At 40.0% G+C, this 17,623-nt stretch overlaps 2 protein-coding genes and 1 long non-coding RNA gene across 4 annotated transcripts in view; 1 reads left to right on the top strand and 2 right to left on the bottom strand.

Annotated features, from left to right (window-relative positions):
- LOC110532219 (N-terminal EF-hand calcium-binding protein 1) overlaps positions 1 to 4,418 on the bottom strand; it is a 36,187-nt gene extending 31,769 nt beyond the window's left edge. The window contains exon 1 of the mRNA XM_021615926.2: positions 4,101 to 4,418. Coding sequence (XP_021471601.2) covers positions 4,101 to 4,220 — 120 coding nt within the window. The 5' untranslated portion in view covers positions 4,221 to 4,418. The remainder of the gene's footprint in view (positions 1 to 4,100) is intronic.
- A 630-nt stretch (positions 4,419 to 5,048) lies between these two features.
- On the top strand, positions 5,049 to 17,115 carry alas2 (aminolevulinate, delta-, synthase 2). 2 transcript variants are annotated; one of them, XM_036988152.1, is made up of 11 exons: positions 5,049 to 5,175; positions 6,605 to 6,969; positions 8,406 to 8,498; positions 9,242 to 9,464; positions 11,709 to 11,893; positions 12,275 to 12,454; positions 12,782 to 12,946; positions 13,375 to 13,431; positions 14,742 to 15,010; positions 15,919 to 16,081; positions 16,419 to 17,115. In XM_036988152.1, the coding sequence occupies exons 2-11, from the start codon at positions 6,627 to 6,629 to the stop codon at positions 16,580 to 16,582; spliced, it is 1,842 nt and encodes a 613-aa protein (XP_036844047.1). In that variant the 5' UTR covers positions 5,049 to 5,175; positions 6,605 to 6,626; the 3' UTR covers positions 16,583 to 17,115. The 2 variants fall into 2 exon arrangements, with proteins under 2 accessions (XP_036844047.1, XP_021471600.2); XM_021615925.2 differs by lacking the exon at positions 13,375 to 13,431.
- Positions 11,799 to 13,562, bottom strand: LOC118966056. The gene is made up of 3 exons (XR_005053263.1): positions 13,319 to 13,562; positions 13,023 to 13,083; positions 11,799 to 11,929 (listed from the first exon to the last, which is right to left on the bottom strand). It is a non-coding gene; the product is annotated as an uncharacterized LOC118966056 (long non-coding RNA).
- Positions 17,116 to 17,623: the final 508 nt, after the last annotated feature.

The following is a 17,623-nucleotide window of genomic DNA, read 5'->3' as shown; positions in this document are numbered from 1 at the left end:
CAAACACACTCGGCTGTGGAGCCAAGACATGCACTGCTGGGTGTCCATTTAAAACAACATTATACCTTCATTCAAGTGAGATCTACTGAGCATCCCATAGTAAATAACTGTCTCAGAAAACACCTAAGACCAGCTCCTTAACTCCCAACATTGTTCAACTCTAGCTTAATGGCTGGTACCCACTGGGAACACACTGGTTGAATCAATGTTGTTTCCACATAATTTTAATGAAATGACTGTGAACCAACGTGGAATAAACATTGAATTGAAGGCTGTGCCCAGTGGGTAAGTTCTAATGGTTGATATGTCCTGCTAGCTATTTTGGGGTGCCTATAAAGAATATGTCAAACTCATTCTGTGGAGGGCTGAGTGTCTGTGGTTTTTGCTCCACCCTTGTACTTGATTGATGAATTAAGGCCACTCATTAGTAAGGAACTCCCCTCACCTGGTTGTCTAGGTCTTAATTGAAAGGAAAAAACAAAAACCCGCAGACACTCGGCCCTCTGTGGAATGAGTTTGACACCCCTGCTATAAGAGTTGAGTTTAATTTCAATTCAGTCCATTCAGGAAGTAAACTGAAATCCCAAATCCAATTGCCATTGCTTTTCAATGAGGAATATTGTAATTGTAAGTAGAATTTCAGTTTGCTTCATGACTTGAAGTGGAGTTGACCCCAACCCTGGTACATATCTATGTAAATTACATCTGAACCGTCCTATAAAAGGTTGTCTAAGCATCTCACAGTGCAGGTCTCAGAAACCTCCTGCGGACATTTTTGTCCATGTCATGAGGGGCTGATATGCTATCTACCAACTGACCCTCGGACATTCCACATGGTGACAAACTGTGAGCCTGTCCTGCTGATTCTTATCCAGGTCAACAGATGACACCCCAATTTAGGGTTTTAACCACTCACACAACAGTCTTTCAGATGGAAATATTAAGCTCCAAACGAAAATTGTGTTGCGCAACATGTCTTGAAGCTTGTTTATCATAAACTCTTATTAGCCTACTCAGCAACATTTAGTGAGCCAACCTGGAAACGTTCAGCGCAATGTGCATCACCGCCAATAAAATCATAGAGAGAGGCAGAGGAAACTATTCAATCCGTATTGCGGAAGTTGAGAGTTACAGCGTGATTGAAATGTAAATGCAATGTCTCAGAGTTTGTGGAGGCTGCATTTCAGGTAAACGCTGCATGTCGGCTCAATCAGAAAGACTTTTACATTTTCATCACGCAATCTGTAACGCTTCAGCGACAGAGATTGAATAGAACCCCTTAATCAACTCTAATGAGTCCTTTGAGAAGAAGGCAGAATAAATAAGTAGGAACATTTCCCTGCAACACTGTACTGAGAGTGCAGAGTCGTTCCCACATTAAATCAGAGGGAAAACTCAACGAGGGGGAAAACAACCACTGAAAGCATCAGGCATAAAGAGTTCACACATTCACTGGGGGGGGGTGTAGTTTATGAAGCAATGACAGCATGTGCCATTCAACTGAACTATTGTTCTGCCAATTGCACGTAGGGGAGGGGATCATACACAGATGCATGAACGCTTACACGTAGAAGTACAAAGACTTACACACTGAAGAAGGCTCTTTACTGTAGCCAAAATGTCTGTATACAATCCCATCCCCATGTGCAGTGAAAATCGTTTTAAACATGGAAAAGTGAATAAACTCGTTGCTACATCTTTCATGTGCAGACCTAGCCTACAGTACTATTTATCTTTAACATATTCATACTTACTGGTTTTTACACAGCTACTAACCCTTTGTTCACTTTTTATTAGTCATTAAGTATCCTCATTAGCGGAACCCTAAACCCCAATGTATTGGATAGTCCCATATAGATTGTCTCTAGTCTACATGTTTAAACGTTCAACAAACTATCAAATGCAACTCTAATGCGATTGGTAAAGGTTGAAGGTTGAAGCAGCAAAATGTGACAACTGTGAAAGAGTTGTGAAGACTTTCACTAGGCACTTTGAACTTATTGCCCACAAACCGTAAGATATCATTAATGCCCCGCCATGGTAGGCTATTTGTTGGGCTTGGTTTTATTATTTTACTCTTACTGTCGCTGTCATGACATAGCCAGATTGTAAACATCTCCTGTGGTGGTGACAGAATTATCCAGACCACATAAACTGAGGTGAGACAGTTTTGCGTTTTGCATTACTGTGATGGTTTTTTCGGCTTCAACTGCTTAATCTAGCTGGAAAACAATGCATGTGTTGATAAAGCAATAACAGCATGTGTCATTCAAGTGAATTGTTAGTTCTGCCAACTGTGCTTTAAATGGTTTGGTCTTCGTCAAGCTGGAGAACATTAAATTAGCAACCCTGTCGGGTTTATATGGTTAGACGGCAAGCACAGATTGTTCTATGCATGTAAACTGCTCAATGTGCACTCATTAGGATACAGTACTGCAGGATAGATGAACATCCACTACCCACCCATAGAGAAGGCCTTTAGGAAATGTTGCTTCTTTTTGGAGATGCCGTCTCATACATTACAGTGGACTCACTGAATGCGAGTCGATTGCATTTCGTCCTTTAATGTGCACTTATCATTGGTTACTTACAGTGCCATCTTCTCTTCATCACATGCTCATTACGTAATAGCCTACCCTTACGCTAACAATTAAAATGCACACGCAAAAGTCCTCCATTACTGCACTTACTGCTCCTGTTATTGGCCAATTACCTGCCTCAATGAAATGTGGAAAATGCTAATCTTTCTATCCGATTGGAGGGATATCTGGCTGAGGCAACAAGACAGTGATGCTGTTGAGGGTCATTGGTTACTTACAGTGTCATCTTCTCTTCATCATATGCTTATTACGTAATAGTCTACCTTTAGGCTAACAATTAAAATGCACACGCAAAAGTCCTCCATTGGTTACAATATCATGCCTTTCACTCATTATAGGTGTATTTATTATGTAATAACCTTCCTAAAGGCAAATATAGAATCAAAATGCGAATGCAAAAGCTCTCCGTCCCCTAACTGTTACTAACCAGAACAGTGTAGGCTACATTCCCCTCAGCATGAACTCTATAAAGAGATTGAACTGGTTTTACTGCGGAAAAGGGACATGAAGGCAATGGTGTACTGTAGGCTGGCTATTATGTACATGATTCATGACCAATAATTCTTGCTACAGGCCTATCAGAACAGGCGACTCTTTTTTTTCATTTAGATCATTAGTAACATTAATAATGAGCATTTTTTATGCTGCTGGGGCAAGCATGACCAATCCAAGCCAAAGTCTGGGCAAGATGCCTCAACAGACCATTGTCAATCTAGGACAAGTTAATGGTGGTAAAATCCAAACACTTCAGACATGCAAGGTTTCCATAGTCCTCCTCATTCCTGTGATCTACTATAAAAACATATCACATACATTTTTTTTTTTTTACAAAAACGACAAAAAGGAAAACTAAACAAAGAAAAAAAACATTATGTCAACGATGATCTTGAATTAGTGAATTGGCTAATATTTTATTCATTCATTATTTAACGTATTCCTTTGATCATCCATTCATTCATTCTATCACCAATGTCATGACCCTTATGACCATGTGAGATCCAACGGTAGGCAAAATTATATGCTATATATATATACATAACAGAGCCTATAGCCGTTTTTTGTTATGGGTCATAAATAACACATCGAGCAGATGTGTTAATTAGATGTGAGATTTCGTGGTATTGTTAACATCAGATGATTTTCACACACTAATGATCTTTAAACACCCCTCACCTTGTTATCATATAATAACATGCAAGAGTGCAACAAAGGCAATTTAAAATCAGTATAGCATTATTTGATATAATGTCTAATGTCTTTTTTTGTTGGTTCAACAGATTAAAGGTAGCCCTAGATTAAAATAGACTACTCGAATATGTCGACCTGCAGCATCTTTGGACGCTTTGACAGCTGCCTGGCATATAATATCAAAGTGCATAATGACCACATTATGCACTTTGACCACATGATAACAAATTATGTCAAATGATGCGACATACTCAGTAAAAACGCTTCCATTTTTTTTTTATATTGACGATGGATGCAGACTGGGCTACTTACATCTTGAAAGATAGAGATTCCTTGATTTTGGTTCTTCTGCTGGAGCTGCTGCTGTTTCCTGTGGTGGTCATGTTTCGCAGACTGAAGACATATGGTGATCATTTCTGTGCATGCCAGCATCTTGAAAATATTTTTGGATGCAATGTATTAACTCTGAATGAATGACAATCCTTGGTCCTGGTTATGATGTCCGTGGTCTATCCTCTGATGCTGCTCATATGACGATAGGCAATCGCCTCGCTTTCTGTTCGAGGAGGCTGCTCTCCAGTTTGCACATCAATTTGATTTGACAACATAAGAAACTCCGGCCCCGCCTTTCCACTGTCACGAGCGAATTGCTATTGATGAAAATATATGTGGAATGCACCATCTGCCGGCGAGCTCTTGTGTAGCTTACAGTTTTTAAGGCCATGCCACCCGACCTGTCTAATTAACGAGAGTTTTTGAATAAACTGCAATTGAAAAGGAGGACATATTTAAGCAGGTTATGATGATCGTAGAGATACATTATATTACCACATCTATATAATTACATAAAAGTGTTCTATTTAATTGTATGATACTGATGTGTGTGAGTGATAGAGAGAGAGAGAGAGAGAGAGAGAGAGAGAGAGAGAGAGAGAGAGAGAGAGAGAGATGAAAAATATAGAGCACTTTGTGTCGTTGGTATGACAAGATGTTCAACACAAATGTAACATTCAGATACCACTATAGGCTGGTCTGAAGCTGTATATTATTCATACGGTATATTAACGTTAAGGTTAAATATAAATTGCACAGAAGTGTTTGTTTTTGTATGCCTATATTTAACAGTAATTACACCTTTATTAATTAGATCACAAACCGTAGCAATTAGACAAAAAAGCATTTGGGCTAGCCTATCCTCAAATGCATCATGTCTTTTTACAACTTGGTTGCTCCCAGTCCCCTGCCTGGCCCCCTACGTGACAACGTATGGGTGTGAACAAGAATAATTTTCGAAGAATTGCTGACAACGTCACTGCCCGAACTTTTGACGACAGATACATCTCTGTCTATTACTGTTTTGAAGTTCGTCCTCAGTGCAGGTCAACAGGTAAGATGTTCAGAATTATTCTATTTGTTTGGCCCTATGCAATTTAGCTAGCATTATATTATTGCGTATGATACTGCAAATTAGGCAATTTTGCACTTATATACTAAAGGAACCCATAAGTAGGCAGGCTGTGTGTCTATAGGGTCGTTGACAGCTAGCCTGCATTTCAAGTTCAGGAATGTTAAGATAAGATTTTTGACTGTTACCTAAATAATATATAACAGTCAAATACATTTTATGTCGTGCTCCTCATTGTATCATCTCTAATTGCAAAAGAAAAAACAACAACAACAACAAAGATGTAAAGAAAGCTATAAACAATACATAAAGAAGATAACCCTAAAACCATAGATGGACTACAGGAATGCACATAGCGTGTCACTTGAAATGTGAATAAACGTAAACTGTGTTTGGTCGTTACTCCTCAAGCATTAGTGTCAATGGTTTAGTTCCCTGGGACGTTTGACCGAATAACGGTCTCATAATGCTCAGCTGCTGTGGATCTAGATAGACTAACTTGGAGGTCAGATAACCTCATACCACAAGAATAAACTACAGATCCTGAGAATTGTCTTCTTATCCCCTAACCGCAGACCAGCTGAGTAGCCATAGGGGTTCTATTCTTTACATGAAATGCTCGATCAAGCTAAGGATTATTTAGTTCCAAACAAAACAACCATTAAAACAATGAGTGCGGAAACCATTATTCTTCTGATTATTATTATAATCCGAAATGGCTGGCTTGGACTTTGAATTAATTAGGATTTAGAAACTAGTTTGGTCACGGTGACAGAAATAGTATAGGCCAAATATGTCTGTGTTTTGCCATCAAAAACTAAAAGACATTCACGTCGTCTCATGAGATTCGATTTTTAAATACACCGACGCTCACTAATAATCGTCCACAGTCCCTGCGCAATGACGTCTTTTTGTCGGAATCTTGCTTCAGCACCTTGCAGAGCATGAAAAGCGCGCCTGCACAGACAAGATAAGCCGCGCCCGCAGGCGCACCTATTCCATCAACTCTCTTTATTTTCTTCAAACGTAAATAATGGGCCACACTGTTCACACATTTCGGAAACAATTTCAAATCACTAAAACCTTATATTGCTGAAAGTTTGATTCAAAGTGTGTTCCCCTCTCTCTTGAACATAGTAGACATAGTCCTATATTTCGTTTTAATTTCCTCTTTAAAATGTTAGGTTATGAAAGATTCTGGAAGATGGTGGCAATAGCATTACATAGGCTACTTCAGGACTATTGTACATTAGCCTACAGTGACCTTAAACTTGCTGTTGCTGTCTGTTGAAAAGTACTGTAGGTCTAAACTAGTGTAAATAGCATTTAGCATAGAAACTACAACTATAACAAAGTGTCAGAATGTTATGTTTTAAAGGTCTTATGTCCTATGTCTCATGTGTTGATCCAGATTCAAAACTGCTTCAAGAGCCATGGCCGCTTTCCTTCACCACTGCCCCTTCCTGAAGTCGGCCCCCAAGCCTGTTTTGCTGAAAACTGGGGCCGCACTCCTCTCTATGGCCGACCGATGCCCCATGATCGTCCGCCAGATCACTGTTTGTGCCTCAATCCCCAAGGAGAGGAAGACGACCATCCATTCTACCCAGTCAGCAGGCATCCTGCCCCTGAGTGTGGACTCAAAGCGTCATTTTGCCCAATCAGCAACCCAGGTGGCTGTCTCCATGTCCAAGGGATGTCCCTTTGTCTCCAATCAGATTGGCATGGTAAGAGCGAGCCCTGAGGTTCAGGAGGACGTCCCGACGGAGTCTAACCCAGGTAAAGACAACACAATGGTAGTTTATTTGTTTATTTGGATCCTCATTGGCTTTTGCAGAAGCTGCAGCTACTGTTCATGGGGTCCACAAAAAAACACAAAACATGACAAATAACAAAACACTGATACACAAGGGCAGACACACACAATTAAAATACAATGATATACAAACAATACAACTAAAAAAGAATACAAACAATACAACAAAATAAAATAGTGTGTTAGAGTGTGTCTGTGTGTGTGTCCCCTCACATTCCCTGCCGTTCCATGGTATGTTTTTTTAAAGAAGTTAATTTAAAGCAGTTAACTCAGATTAATACTTCAAGAGTTACGTTGAAAGCAAAAGGTTGTGTCTCAAAAAACTATATTTCCATAGTCAAGGCCTGTCTTACCTCTTGTCTCACCTCATCTAACCTGGTCTAAACCTTTCTCACCTCACCTAACCTGGTCTAAACCTGTCTCACCTCACCTAACCTGGTCTAAACCTGTCTCACCTCACCTAACCTGATCTAAACCTGTCTCACCTCACCTCACCTAACCTGGTCTAAACCTGTCTCACCTAACCTGGTATAAATCTATCTCACCTCATCTAACCTGGTCTAAAAATGTCTCACCTCACCTAACCTGGTCTAACCCTGTTTCACCTAACCTGGTCTAACCCTGTCTCACCTCATCTAACCTGGTCTAACCCTGTCTCACCTCATCTAACCTGGTCTAAACCTGTCTCACCTCATCTAACCTGGTCTAAACCTGTCTCACTTCATCTGTAGGCCGTCATTGTAAATAAGAATTTGACAAGAATAAGAATTTGTTCTTAACTGACTTGCCTAGATAAATAAAGGTTATAAATAAAAACATAAAAATCTCTCATCAACCCTCAAACAGGAAAGACTGGCATGCATGTTGTTGATGTTAGTTCTGTGTCTGCAGTTAAGGACAAGGTGTTCTGCTCTGTGTTGAGCCAGCTGCAGCTTTGCTAGATATTTCTATGCTGCACTTGACTCTATTACCGGACAGTAATCAAGATGGGACAAGACCAGATCCTGAACAACTAGTACAGTTGATTTTTGTGTAATTTAAAAATATATATTTTTATAACAGACATACCCTTCCCCATCTTCACAAAAACTTTGTCAATATGACTTGACCATGATAATTGACCATCTACTGTTATAGCTATTCTACTGTTGGCTTCCAAAACTTGCTCAATGGACACACAAACACCAGTGCAAACACAGCAGACACACTTTGGTAGACACAAACAACAAGTCCAAGTTCTAAACACAGTGAAAAAATTTACAGTTGCCACAAAAACCTTTCAAAACCAGCATCACTGAAGACAAAGAAACAAACTGGGGTAAAAATGGACGAGCATAGCATAAATGAGAAATACTTTACAGTATAGTACAGACTGTTATACCCCTGCTCTCTGTCACAGGTATGAAAAGATCTCTTTTGAAGGAACTCGAGGACTCCGTCATGCCGAAGGTCCAAACCCCCAGAGTGTCCCACCTCCTGAAGGACAATATAGGTGAATCAGACCAGTGTGACTCGTTTGCATTCACTCAATCAGAGGAGAAGTTGCACTGTAGTTCTACAAGAAATTATGTTGACATGATACAGTGCATAACAGAACTGTTTTCAGTCACACGTTATATTAAGTGGTAATTTGATACCAGTTGAATGATTTTTGCATTGGCAGGTACTGTGTAAATACATTTACACAAGTTGTATTACATACAACTTATCTGTTTGCACAGCTTTTAAAGGGAACGGATTACCAAGTATAGGCCTACTTACAATCGCGTAATCTCATGCAGTAATTATGCACAGCGAAAGGAGGTTTAAACGCAAGCAATTTGAGTTGATTTGTAAATGGGCTCCCGAGTGGCGCAGCAGTCTAAGGCACTGCATTTTGGTGCAAGAGGTGTCACTACAGTCCATGGTTTGAATCCAGGCTGTATCACATCGTGCTGTGATTGGGAGTCCCATAGGGCGGCGTACAATTGGCCCAGTGTCGTCTGGGTTTGCCTGGGGTAGGCCGTCAATGTAAATAAGAATTTGCCACATTCAGGTATCACTACCGGTATGTAAAGTGGGACCCAATTTTCTTTTCATTCAATGGATACATGATGATTCATTCTTTATCATATTAAACAAGTTATTGGATCTAGAATCACATGTAACTTGAGAAACTATATGAATGTCTCTTGAATAATTTTAAGTCTTTCACCAAATCATTTGCTGACACTATTATACTTTTAACCCCTACAGTGGGCCCCAGTTTCGACTACGATGGCTTCTTCGACAGGACGATCTCTGAGAAGAAGAACGACCACACCTACCGCATCTTTAAGACAGTGAATCGGCGAGCTGACGTCTTTCCCTTTGCCGAAGACTACTCCATGGCCGGGCGGGAAGGCTCCCAGGTGTCTGTCTGGTGCAGTAACGACTACCTGGGCATGGGTAGCCACCCCCGGGTCCTCAACGGAATTCAGTAAGCCAGACATCAAGATTCTTTCTCAATTCATCTTTCCTTGATCCCTCACATCCTCTCTCCTCAAAGTGCATTGGAGAAGGGGAGGGAGTTTGAACCTTCTCTTCCAATATGGTTGAGAAGAAGGCAAGGAGATAGGATGCAAGGAATCACAGAAAGACAAATACAGATTGAGCCCATGATGTAGTGCAAAAAGACCAAAGACTAAATTCAACCGAATCAATTCCTTAGATATTCAATTAGGTATTCTGCTTAAATGTATGGCTCGTACATTATATTCTTACGCTACCCCCAGAAGAAAAGCTTAGTCTAGAAACCGACCAGTTCAATGTTCATACTGTATTAGAATGTTCAAGAAAGTTCAAGTACTGTATTATAAAGTTCAAAGCAGTTGACCGTAGCAAGGGCTAAACTGAATATTGAACAAATTCGCTGTATTCATGACAAAATGTTCTGCATTAGACAAAAGCATTACGAGTATGGTAATAAACCAAGCTCCTTGCCTATCAATTGAAAAAGGAAAAATCCGAACGCAAGATTAATGTTATTAGCTTACAGAATAACTCAGTCACCTATGACCCAATTTTTGCAATCCAACTATTCACCTCATGAATTAAAATCATATTTAGACAGCAGTTCTCTCCCAAAACTATCCTAACCAGAGCTTCTGTTTCTCAATGATCCTTTTACCCTTGAGGAAGTGTTTGCAGCAATTAAATCTATGCCTAATAATAAATTCCCAGGCCCAGACGGCTTCCCAGGTGAATTTTACAAGCAGTTCTGGCCAGAACCCTGTCCTATATTTACATGATAGATTACTTTTGTGTTAAGGGAATTTTGCCTTATTCTATGAATATACCAGTAGCTTCTATGAGTGTCTTGGTTAAAAGTGGGAAGGGCTCATTAGAATGCTTTTCTTTCAGACCGATAAGTTTGTTGAATTTTGATTCCGAAGTGATAACTAAATTGATAGCCAGAGGTAGAGGCTCTATTACCCTCGCTTACCCCGATCAAATGGGATTTATAAAAAACTGGTATTCACCGGACAATGTTAGACGACTGTTTGATGTTATCAACCATTTAAATGAGCATAAGACTCCTCCTATATTGTTGTCATTAGATGCTGAGAAGGCGTTCAACAGAGTTGAATAGAATATCCTATTCTCTGTTTTGCAAAAATGTCATATGGTTGCTAATTTCATCAAATGGGTCAAAGCGATTTATACAATTTCCAGAGCTATGGTCTCTACCAATGGTTTAAGGTCACAAGAATTTCCCCTGAGTAGAGGGACCCGGTGAGGCTGTCCTCTGTCTCCCCTTCTCTTCACCATGGCCGTAGAACCGCTGGCAGAGTCCATACGTTCTAATGAGAGTACCACAGGTCCCCCTATTGCAGATCAGGAACATAAGCTATCTTTATATGCAGATTATATTGTATTTATTGTATGTTGTCAATCCAGTGAACTCCTTCCACATATCGTTGATACTAATGCCTAATTTGGTAAATTCTCTGGATACAAGGCTAATCTTATCAAATCTAATGCCTGTTTGCTAAATAGCCAGCTAACAGATGAGTTGAGTTTGGTCTGTCCCTTTTCTTGGAAACAAAATGGATTAAACTATTTGGGAATAAATGTTACCCCAGTTCTAAATAATTATCTAAATGAATGAAGACCTGATTTGTTGGTCCAGTCTCCCAGTAACTATGATTGGAAGAAAAAACCTAATCAAGCTGAATTGTCTTTCCAGATGTAATTATTTATTTTAAATGTTGACCTGTTATTTACCGTTTACTTTTTTTTGTTTTATTAAAAAAAGAAATTAATCAAGGTTTTCATTATTGGTCAGCCCAAACTCGCAATTTGATGTCTTGGACTTTGGACAGACACCATGGGTTCAGATTGATGCTCAATTTAGCTACCTTTTACCTCCAAAGAATCGGGCGATAAAAATAATAATTGTACTTGTTTATCTAAAAAACTCTGAAAATATAAATGTATTATGAAATTGTATCTGCTGCTATTTGTCACCAAGTTTTAATGCTAACTACACATGAACTGCATTTTCTGATGATAATTGTACCAGCTGCTATTTGGTATTTGGTGTATTTATACAATTAAAACCAATTTGTCCTCATAATTGTTATGGGGAAGAAAACAAAATATTCAAAACATACCTTCTTTGATGTGTTGGAGCTGAGGTAAGATGTGATGTTTGACTGTGATTCTTCTTGTATTATCTCAGGGATGCCCTGAAGAGGCATGGCGCAGGTGCCGGAGGTACCAGGAACATCTCTGGCACCAGTAACTTCCATGTGCTGCTGGAAAAAGAACTGTCCCAGCTCCACCAGAAAGACGGAGCTTTGGTCTTCTCATCCTGCTTCGTTGCCAACGACTCCACCCTCTTCACCCTGGCCAAAATGCTGCCAGGTTAGCCTAAATCCAGGGCCCTCCCGGGTCTCCAAGCTGAAAGTCAAACATTGACAGAGGATGAGAGGTAGCATGATCCAGGATCTGTTTGTGCTATCTTGCTAACTTGTGACATTGACCATAGGAGTTGACAAGATGGCAAAACAGATCTGGGACCAGGCTAGGTGAGAGGTAGCAATGAGAAGAATAGTCAATACTTATAGCATTTCATTCTAATCAGAACTTCAGCATTGCTTTCAAGGGCAATGTGGTTACATTAGTGGCACCAATCTATATTCCAAAATACGTTCTTTGTACTATAACGCACACACTCTATCACTTCTGGAAGACATAGAGTTAGAAGCTCATTCTGCCTTGTGGGCTCTCTGCTATTAAATACAGGCTGTGAGATATACTCTGACATGGGGAACCACGCTTCAATGATCCAGGGCATAAGGAACAGCGGCGCCAAACGCTTCATCTTCCGCCATAATGACAGCCAACACCTGGAGGAACTGCTGAGTGGCTCCGACCCCAAGACACCCAAAATCGTGGCCTTTGAGACCGTGCACTCCATGGATGGTAAGTGTCACGAAACGGGCTACACAGTCAGGTTGCATGTTAGTTCGTCTTTGGTTGTCTTTCATAATATATATTTTGCTAGGGGTTTGTGGTGGTTTAACATGTGATAAGCAAGCAGTATTATTTATTTGTTGCTAATATTTTATGTTACGTCCTCTCATATTAATATACTAAGTTCTAAAAACATAATATCCCAGTCAGTGTTGATTTTGAGTGCTACACATTTCATAATTCTGTATTGCTTAGTGCCTCAGTAATAATATCCACGGTCTCTCAGTTATTTACAGTAAAAGGTGGTACATCCTATTTCATCTCACTCGCTCTCAGGTGCTATATGTCCCCTGGAGGAGCTATGTGATGTGGCCCATCGCTATGGGGCCTTGACGTTTGTTGATGAGGTCCATGCTGTGGGCCTGTATGGAGCCCACGGGGCCGGTGTGGGAGAGAGAGACAACATCATGCACAAGATTGACATTGTCTCTGGAACCTTGGGTAAGAAATAAACAGGTTTGATAAGAGTGTCTATGTTTTATGGATTTGTTGTTGTTTTTATAAGTGTATTTTGTACCATGTTGTATTGCATTTTATTCTGTACTATTTATTGGTGCTTCCTCTTGCCCATGGCTCACCTAAAAAAGAGATGAATATATCAATGGTAATCACCTGGTTTAATAAAATGTAAATAATTAAAATTAACAGATGTGTCTGCTGTAACAAGGACAGTTCTTGACTAGGCCAACGAGGGACACCAGTTGATTCCCACTTATTTCATTTGTTTTATTTCAAGGATCTAAAAAATCCTGGATTTGCTACCACAAACTGAAGTAGTAATATGTGTTTATGAATTAATTTAATTATACACACTTGCAATGAAGCAGGTTCCATCATGGCTATAACCATTTGGTCTCTGTCTGTCTTAGCTTGTCACAGAGCTAGGGAAATGCCCCTCACAGCAGAGAGAGATTTGATTGAGCCAAGTGAGTCTCCCCTGGAAGAGGTCACATTTAACCAATTAATGCCGGTCATTTATTAAATACATTTTTAATTCAATCTTTATTTAACTAGGCAAGTCAGTTAAGAACAAATTCTTATTTACAATGACAGCCTACCGGGGAACAGTGGATTACTGCCTTGTTCAGGGGCAGAACAACAGATTTTTACCTTGTCAGCTCAAAGATTTGATCCAGCAACCTTTCAATTACTATCCCAACGCTCTAACCACTAGGCTACCTGCTGTCATCAGGCACAAACTGACATTTATATCGCTGACATCGCAGTAACAGCTTTCATCATGCTCTGGTGTTGGCTAATGGAGGGAACGGCAGAGGCTACAGGCCAGGGGATATACATATCAGCTGTGGAAGTGCTCCCACACACCCAGTCTGGTCATACTGATAAGTCTCTCTAGGAGCAGTTTCTGTGAAAAGTTGCATCTTATGCACAGATCTAAGGTCAGCTTACCTTCTTTCAATCCTAACCGTCACCATTTGAAGTTAGAACTCAATGTTACTTCAGATCAGCGCTTATAAAGGCAACCTTAGATGACAAGGTGGTATTAAGTAAATCTAGTCTTAGCCCTACTTATTTCAGAGTATGTGGTTGTCAATCTAGCTAGGTCACATTGGGGTCACATTCAAACTTGATCAACACTGTTTGAACTAGGAATACTCCATCGCTTGCAAAATCCAGTAATAGTGTACACTAACTCCAATAAGCATAATGGTTCATTGTGATTTGAGGTGTGTTTGTTATAATATATAATAACAGATAATAAGTTATAGATATTGTATATGCCTTTTATTGTATATACAGTACCAGTGAAAAGTGTGGACACACCTACTCATTCCAGGGTTTTTCTTTATTTGTACTATTTTCCCCAGTGTAGAATAATGAACTTTCAACAAGGCACACCTGTTAATTGAAATGCATTCCAGGTGACTACCTCATGAAGCTGGTTGAGAGAATGCCAAGAGTGTGCAAAGCTGTCATCAAGGAAAAGGGTGGCTACTTTGAAGAATCTCAAATATAAAATGTATTTTGATTTGTTTAACACTTTTCGGTTACTACATGATTCCATATGTGTTATTTCATAGTGTTGATGTATTCACTATTATTCTACAATGTAGAAAATAGTAAAAATAAAGAAAAACACTTGAATTGAGTAGGTGTGTCCAAACTTATGACTGCTACTGTATACAAATCATTCCATTTGATAATTATTTATTCTTCTTCTGTTTCTTCTGTTTCTTCTTTTTCTGTTACTTCTTCTTCTTCACCATTGCTGCAGGTAAAGCCTTTGGCTGCGTGGGGGGCTACATTGCCAGTAGCGCTTCCCTGGTGGACACGGTGCGTTCCTTCGCTGCAGGTTTCATCTTCACTACTTCGCTGCCCCCCATGGTGCTGGCTGGGGCCCTGGAGTCTGTGAGAGTCCTGAAGAGCTCCGAGGGCCAGGCGCTGCGCAGGGCCCACCAGAGGAATGTCAAACACATGAGACAGCTGCTCCTGGAGAAGGGACTGCCTGTGGTCAACTGCCCCAGCCACATCATCCCAATAAAGGTACTGTAAGAAATTTACACTGCTACTACATCATTTGCGATGATAAGGAGACAGGACGAAGATGATTGGATATGTTGAGCGGAGAATTATGGGTACTGTAGTGCATGTTCTATTACTACTACAGCGTTAAGGGCAGTGGATACCCTAGCTATGTCACTCCAGTTATGAGAGTTACTGTGTCATTACTAGGGCCCTGCCCTTTTCTCAGCTTCTTGTTTCTCTGGTAGTTTTGTCCTCCTGCACCAAGACATAGATAGTTCCTTCTACTGACACCTTTTAAACTTTTTTCATTTTTAATCATCACATCTTGATAGTTGAATCATCTCAAATAAGGATCTAGTTGCCACAAATTAAGCTTCTAAGCATTTGGATTGTCTGTGCACCTCTCATTTAACTGGGTCATTTCCATGACTAAAGGGATATAACATTTCTAGAGATTAATTATCTGACTTAATTGTCTGATGTGTTAATTATCTAATGAGTAAGAAGGTTGTGGAAGTGCCTGAAAAAGCCTGCAGTGACACCTTGAGTATAGTTGTAGGTCGAAGATGTCATAGTAGGCCAGGTAGTGGAGAAAAAGGCCCTAGTCATTACTACTGTGTGCAGGAGGTACTGTATCATACCAGCTTTGTTATTCCACAGGTATAAGACTTACTGGTATACCTACCCCAGAAACAACATGTAATCTATTATCAAAATATTTGACCACTCAAACTACCTCTGTAGCCTGAGTGCCAGTCTGTTTACTGTATGCTCTCTTGCAAACCCTTATTGTATTACATACGGAGTTGGCAAGAGAGCAGTGATGCAAGGATGTACTTTGAACCTGTTTGAGCACAGCACACTAAGTTCATTATCGAGATGATAGACTGTATTTATGTGTGTGTGCATGCATTGTCATCTCTCAGGTTGGTAACGCGGAGCTCAACTCCAAGGTGTGTGACATCTTGCTGGAGCGACACAACATCTACGTCCAGGCCATCAATTACCCGACAGTAGCCCGAGGCGAGGAGCTGCTGCGTCTGGCTCCCTCCCCTCACCACAACCCTGCAATGATGGAGTACTTTGTGGGTGAGTGACCAAGCCACTTGCTGCTACTGCTCTGACAGGGTTTCACGTAGAACTGGCCTGTGTTCCAGCATCTCCGAGTAGGAGATGAGACTCTTTGTGAATACGTCCAGTGGTGTTCAACCCATTAATGGTCAATGGTCATGTTCGACACATCAGGGGGTCCGGAGAAAGAGAACTTCAACTACCAATAGTATCCTTCCTCAGTGTATTCATAAAAATGTGATCCCTGAATAATCTCTGAATAATCTTAAAATAAGATACTACAGCCAATACTACTAGCTGTGTTAGCCGTGACTCAAGTTTCTTTGTGTTTGACCCATTTCACTTTGATTGACAGAGAGGCTCGTGGAGGTGTGGCAAGAAACGGGGCTCCTTCTGAACGGGCCGGCGACTGTCTCCTGCACCTTCTGTGATCGCCCACTGCACTTTGACCTGATGAGTGAGTGGGAGAAATCCTACTTTGGCAACATGGAGCCTCAATACATCACTGTGTCCGCATAGTACAAAACTCCATTCATTATACATCATTATCATCACATCATTGCTCTTATTTCATACCAGGTTTCATTCAAACAACGTACATATTATGTAGACTACACATTTTAATCTTATCTCATTCAGTATTTATTTTCTGTGTTTATTGTTTCTAAAGTAACTTGCTATCCCCAAAATATTTAAGATTACATTCATAATTCCGTGAACTAAAATGTGTGCCCCTTTCACATAGTGACTTAAAACATAAAACCTGCACATGGGCACTTTCTAAAATAACAACTTAATCTCAAGGTGATATTTTGGATTGTATAGATTTCTATATCAATTGTCTTGTGCTTTGGTCACCCGTAATAGTGAAAGACCACAATCATGAGTTGTCTCACTGAAATGTCATTGAAACTGAAAATATGAAATAGAATCACTATTCAACTTGAATGTAACAAATTGAATGTAAAAATAAAAATACTGCTGTAGAAGCGATTTGGTTTATTACACAGGAATTCAAAAATACAAAAAAATAAATTGAAATAAAACAAAAAGTGTGTGTAGTTACATTTTTTGAAAATAGTTTACCATCTTACTAGTTATGTAGTAAAATAGCTAAATGTAATTGCACAGCAATAATTTATGTTACTTGTTTGTTCCTTTGGCATTCTTTCAAACAAGCACCACATGGTAACAAATGGTACCAGGTATCAATATTGTGTTGAAGTATTGTTCTTTGTAAGCACCAAGGGATACCCATTGTTTTCACGTAATTTTCTATTAAATACCAGGAACAATATAAGTAACAGAATAGTCACATATGGACCTCGCTTTGTGCATGGGGGCATTGTCATGCTGAAACAGGATAGAGCCTTCCCCAAACTGTTGCCACAAAGTTGGAAGCACAGAATCATCTAGAATGTCATTGTATGTTATAGCATTAAGATTTCCCTTAACTGGAACTAAGGGTTCTAGCCCGAACCATGAAAAACAGCTCCAGACCATTATTCCTCCTCCACCAAACTTTAGAGTTGGCACTGTGCATTGGGGCAGGTAGCGTTC

This window comes from Oncorhynchus mykiss, chromosome 9, assembly GCF_013265735.2.
Source record: "Oncorhynchus mykiss isolate Arlee chromosome 9, USDA_OmykA_1.1, whole genome shotgun sequence".
In the NCBI taxonomy this organism is placed as follows: domain Eukaryota; kingdom Metazoa; phylum Chordata; class Actinopteri; order Salmoniformes; family Salmonidae; genus Oncorhynchus; species Oncorhynchus mykiss.
Note: the sequence above shows the minus strand (reverse complement) of the source record. Positions and strands in the feature narration are given on the sequence as shown.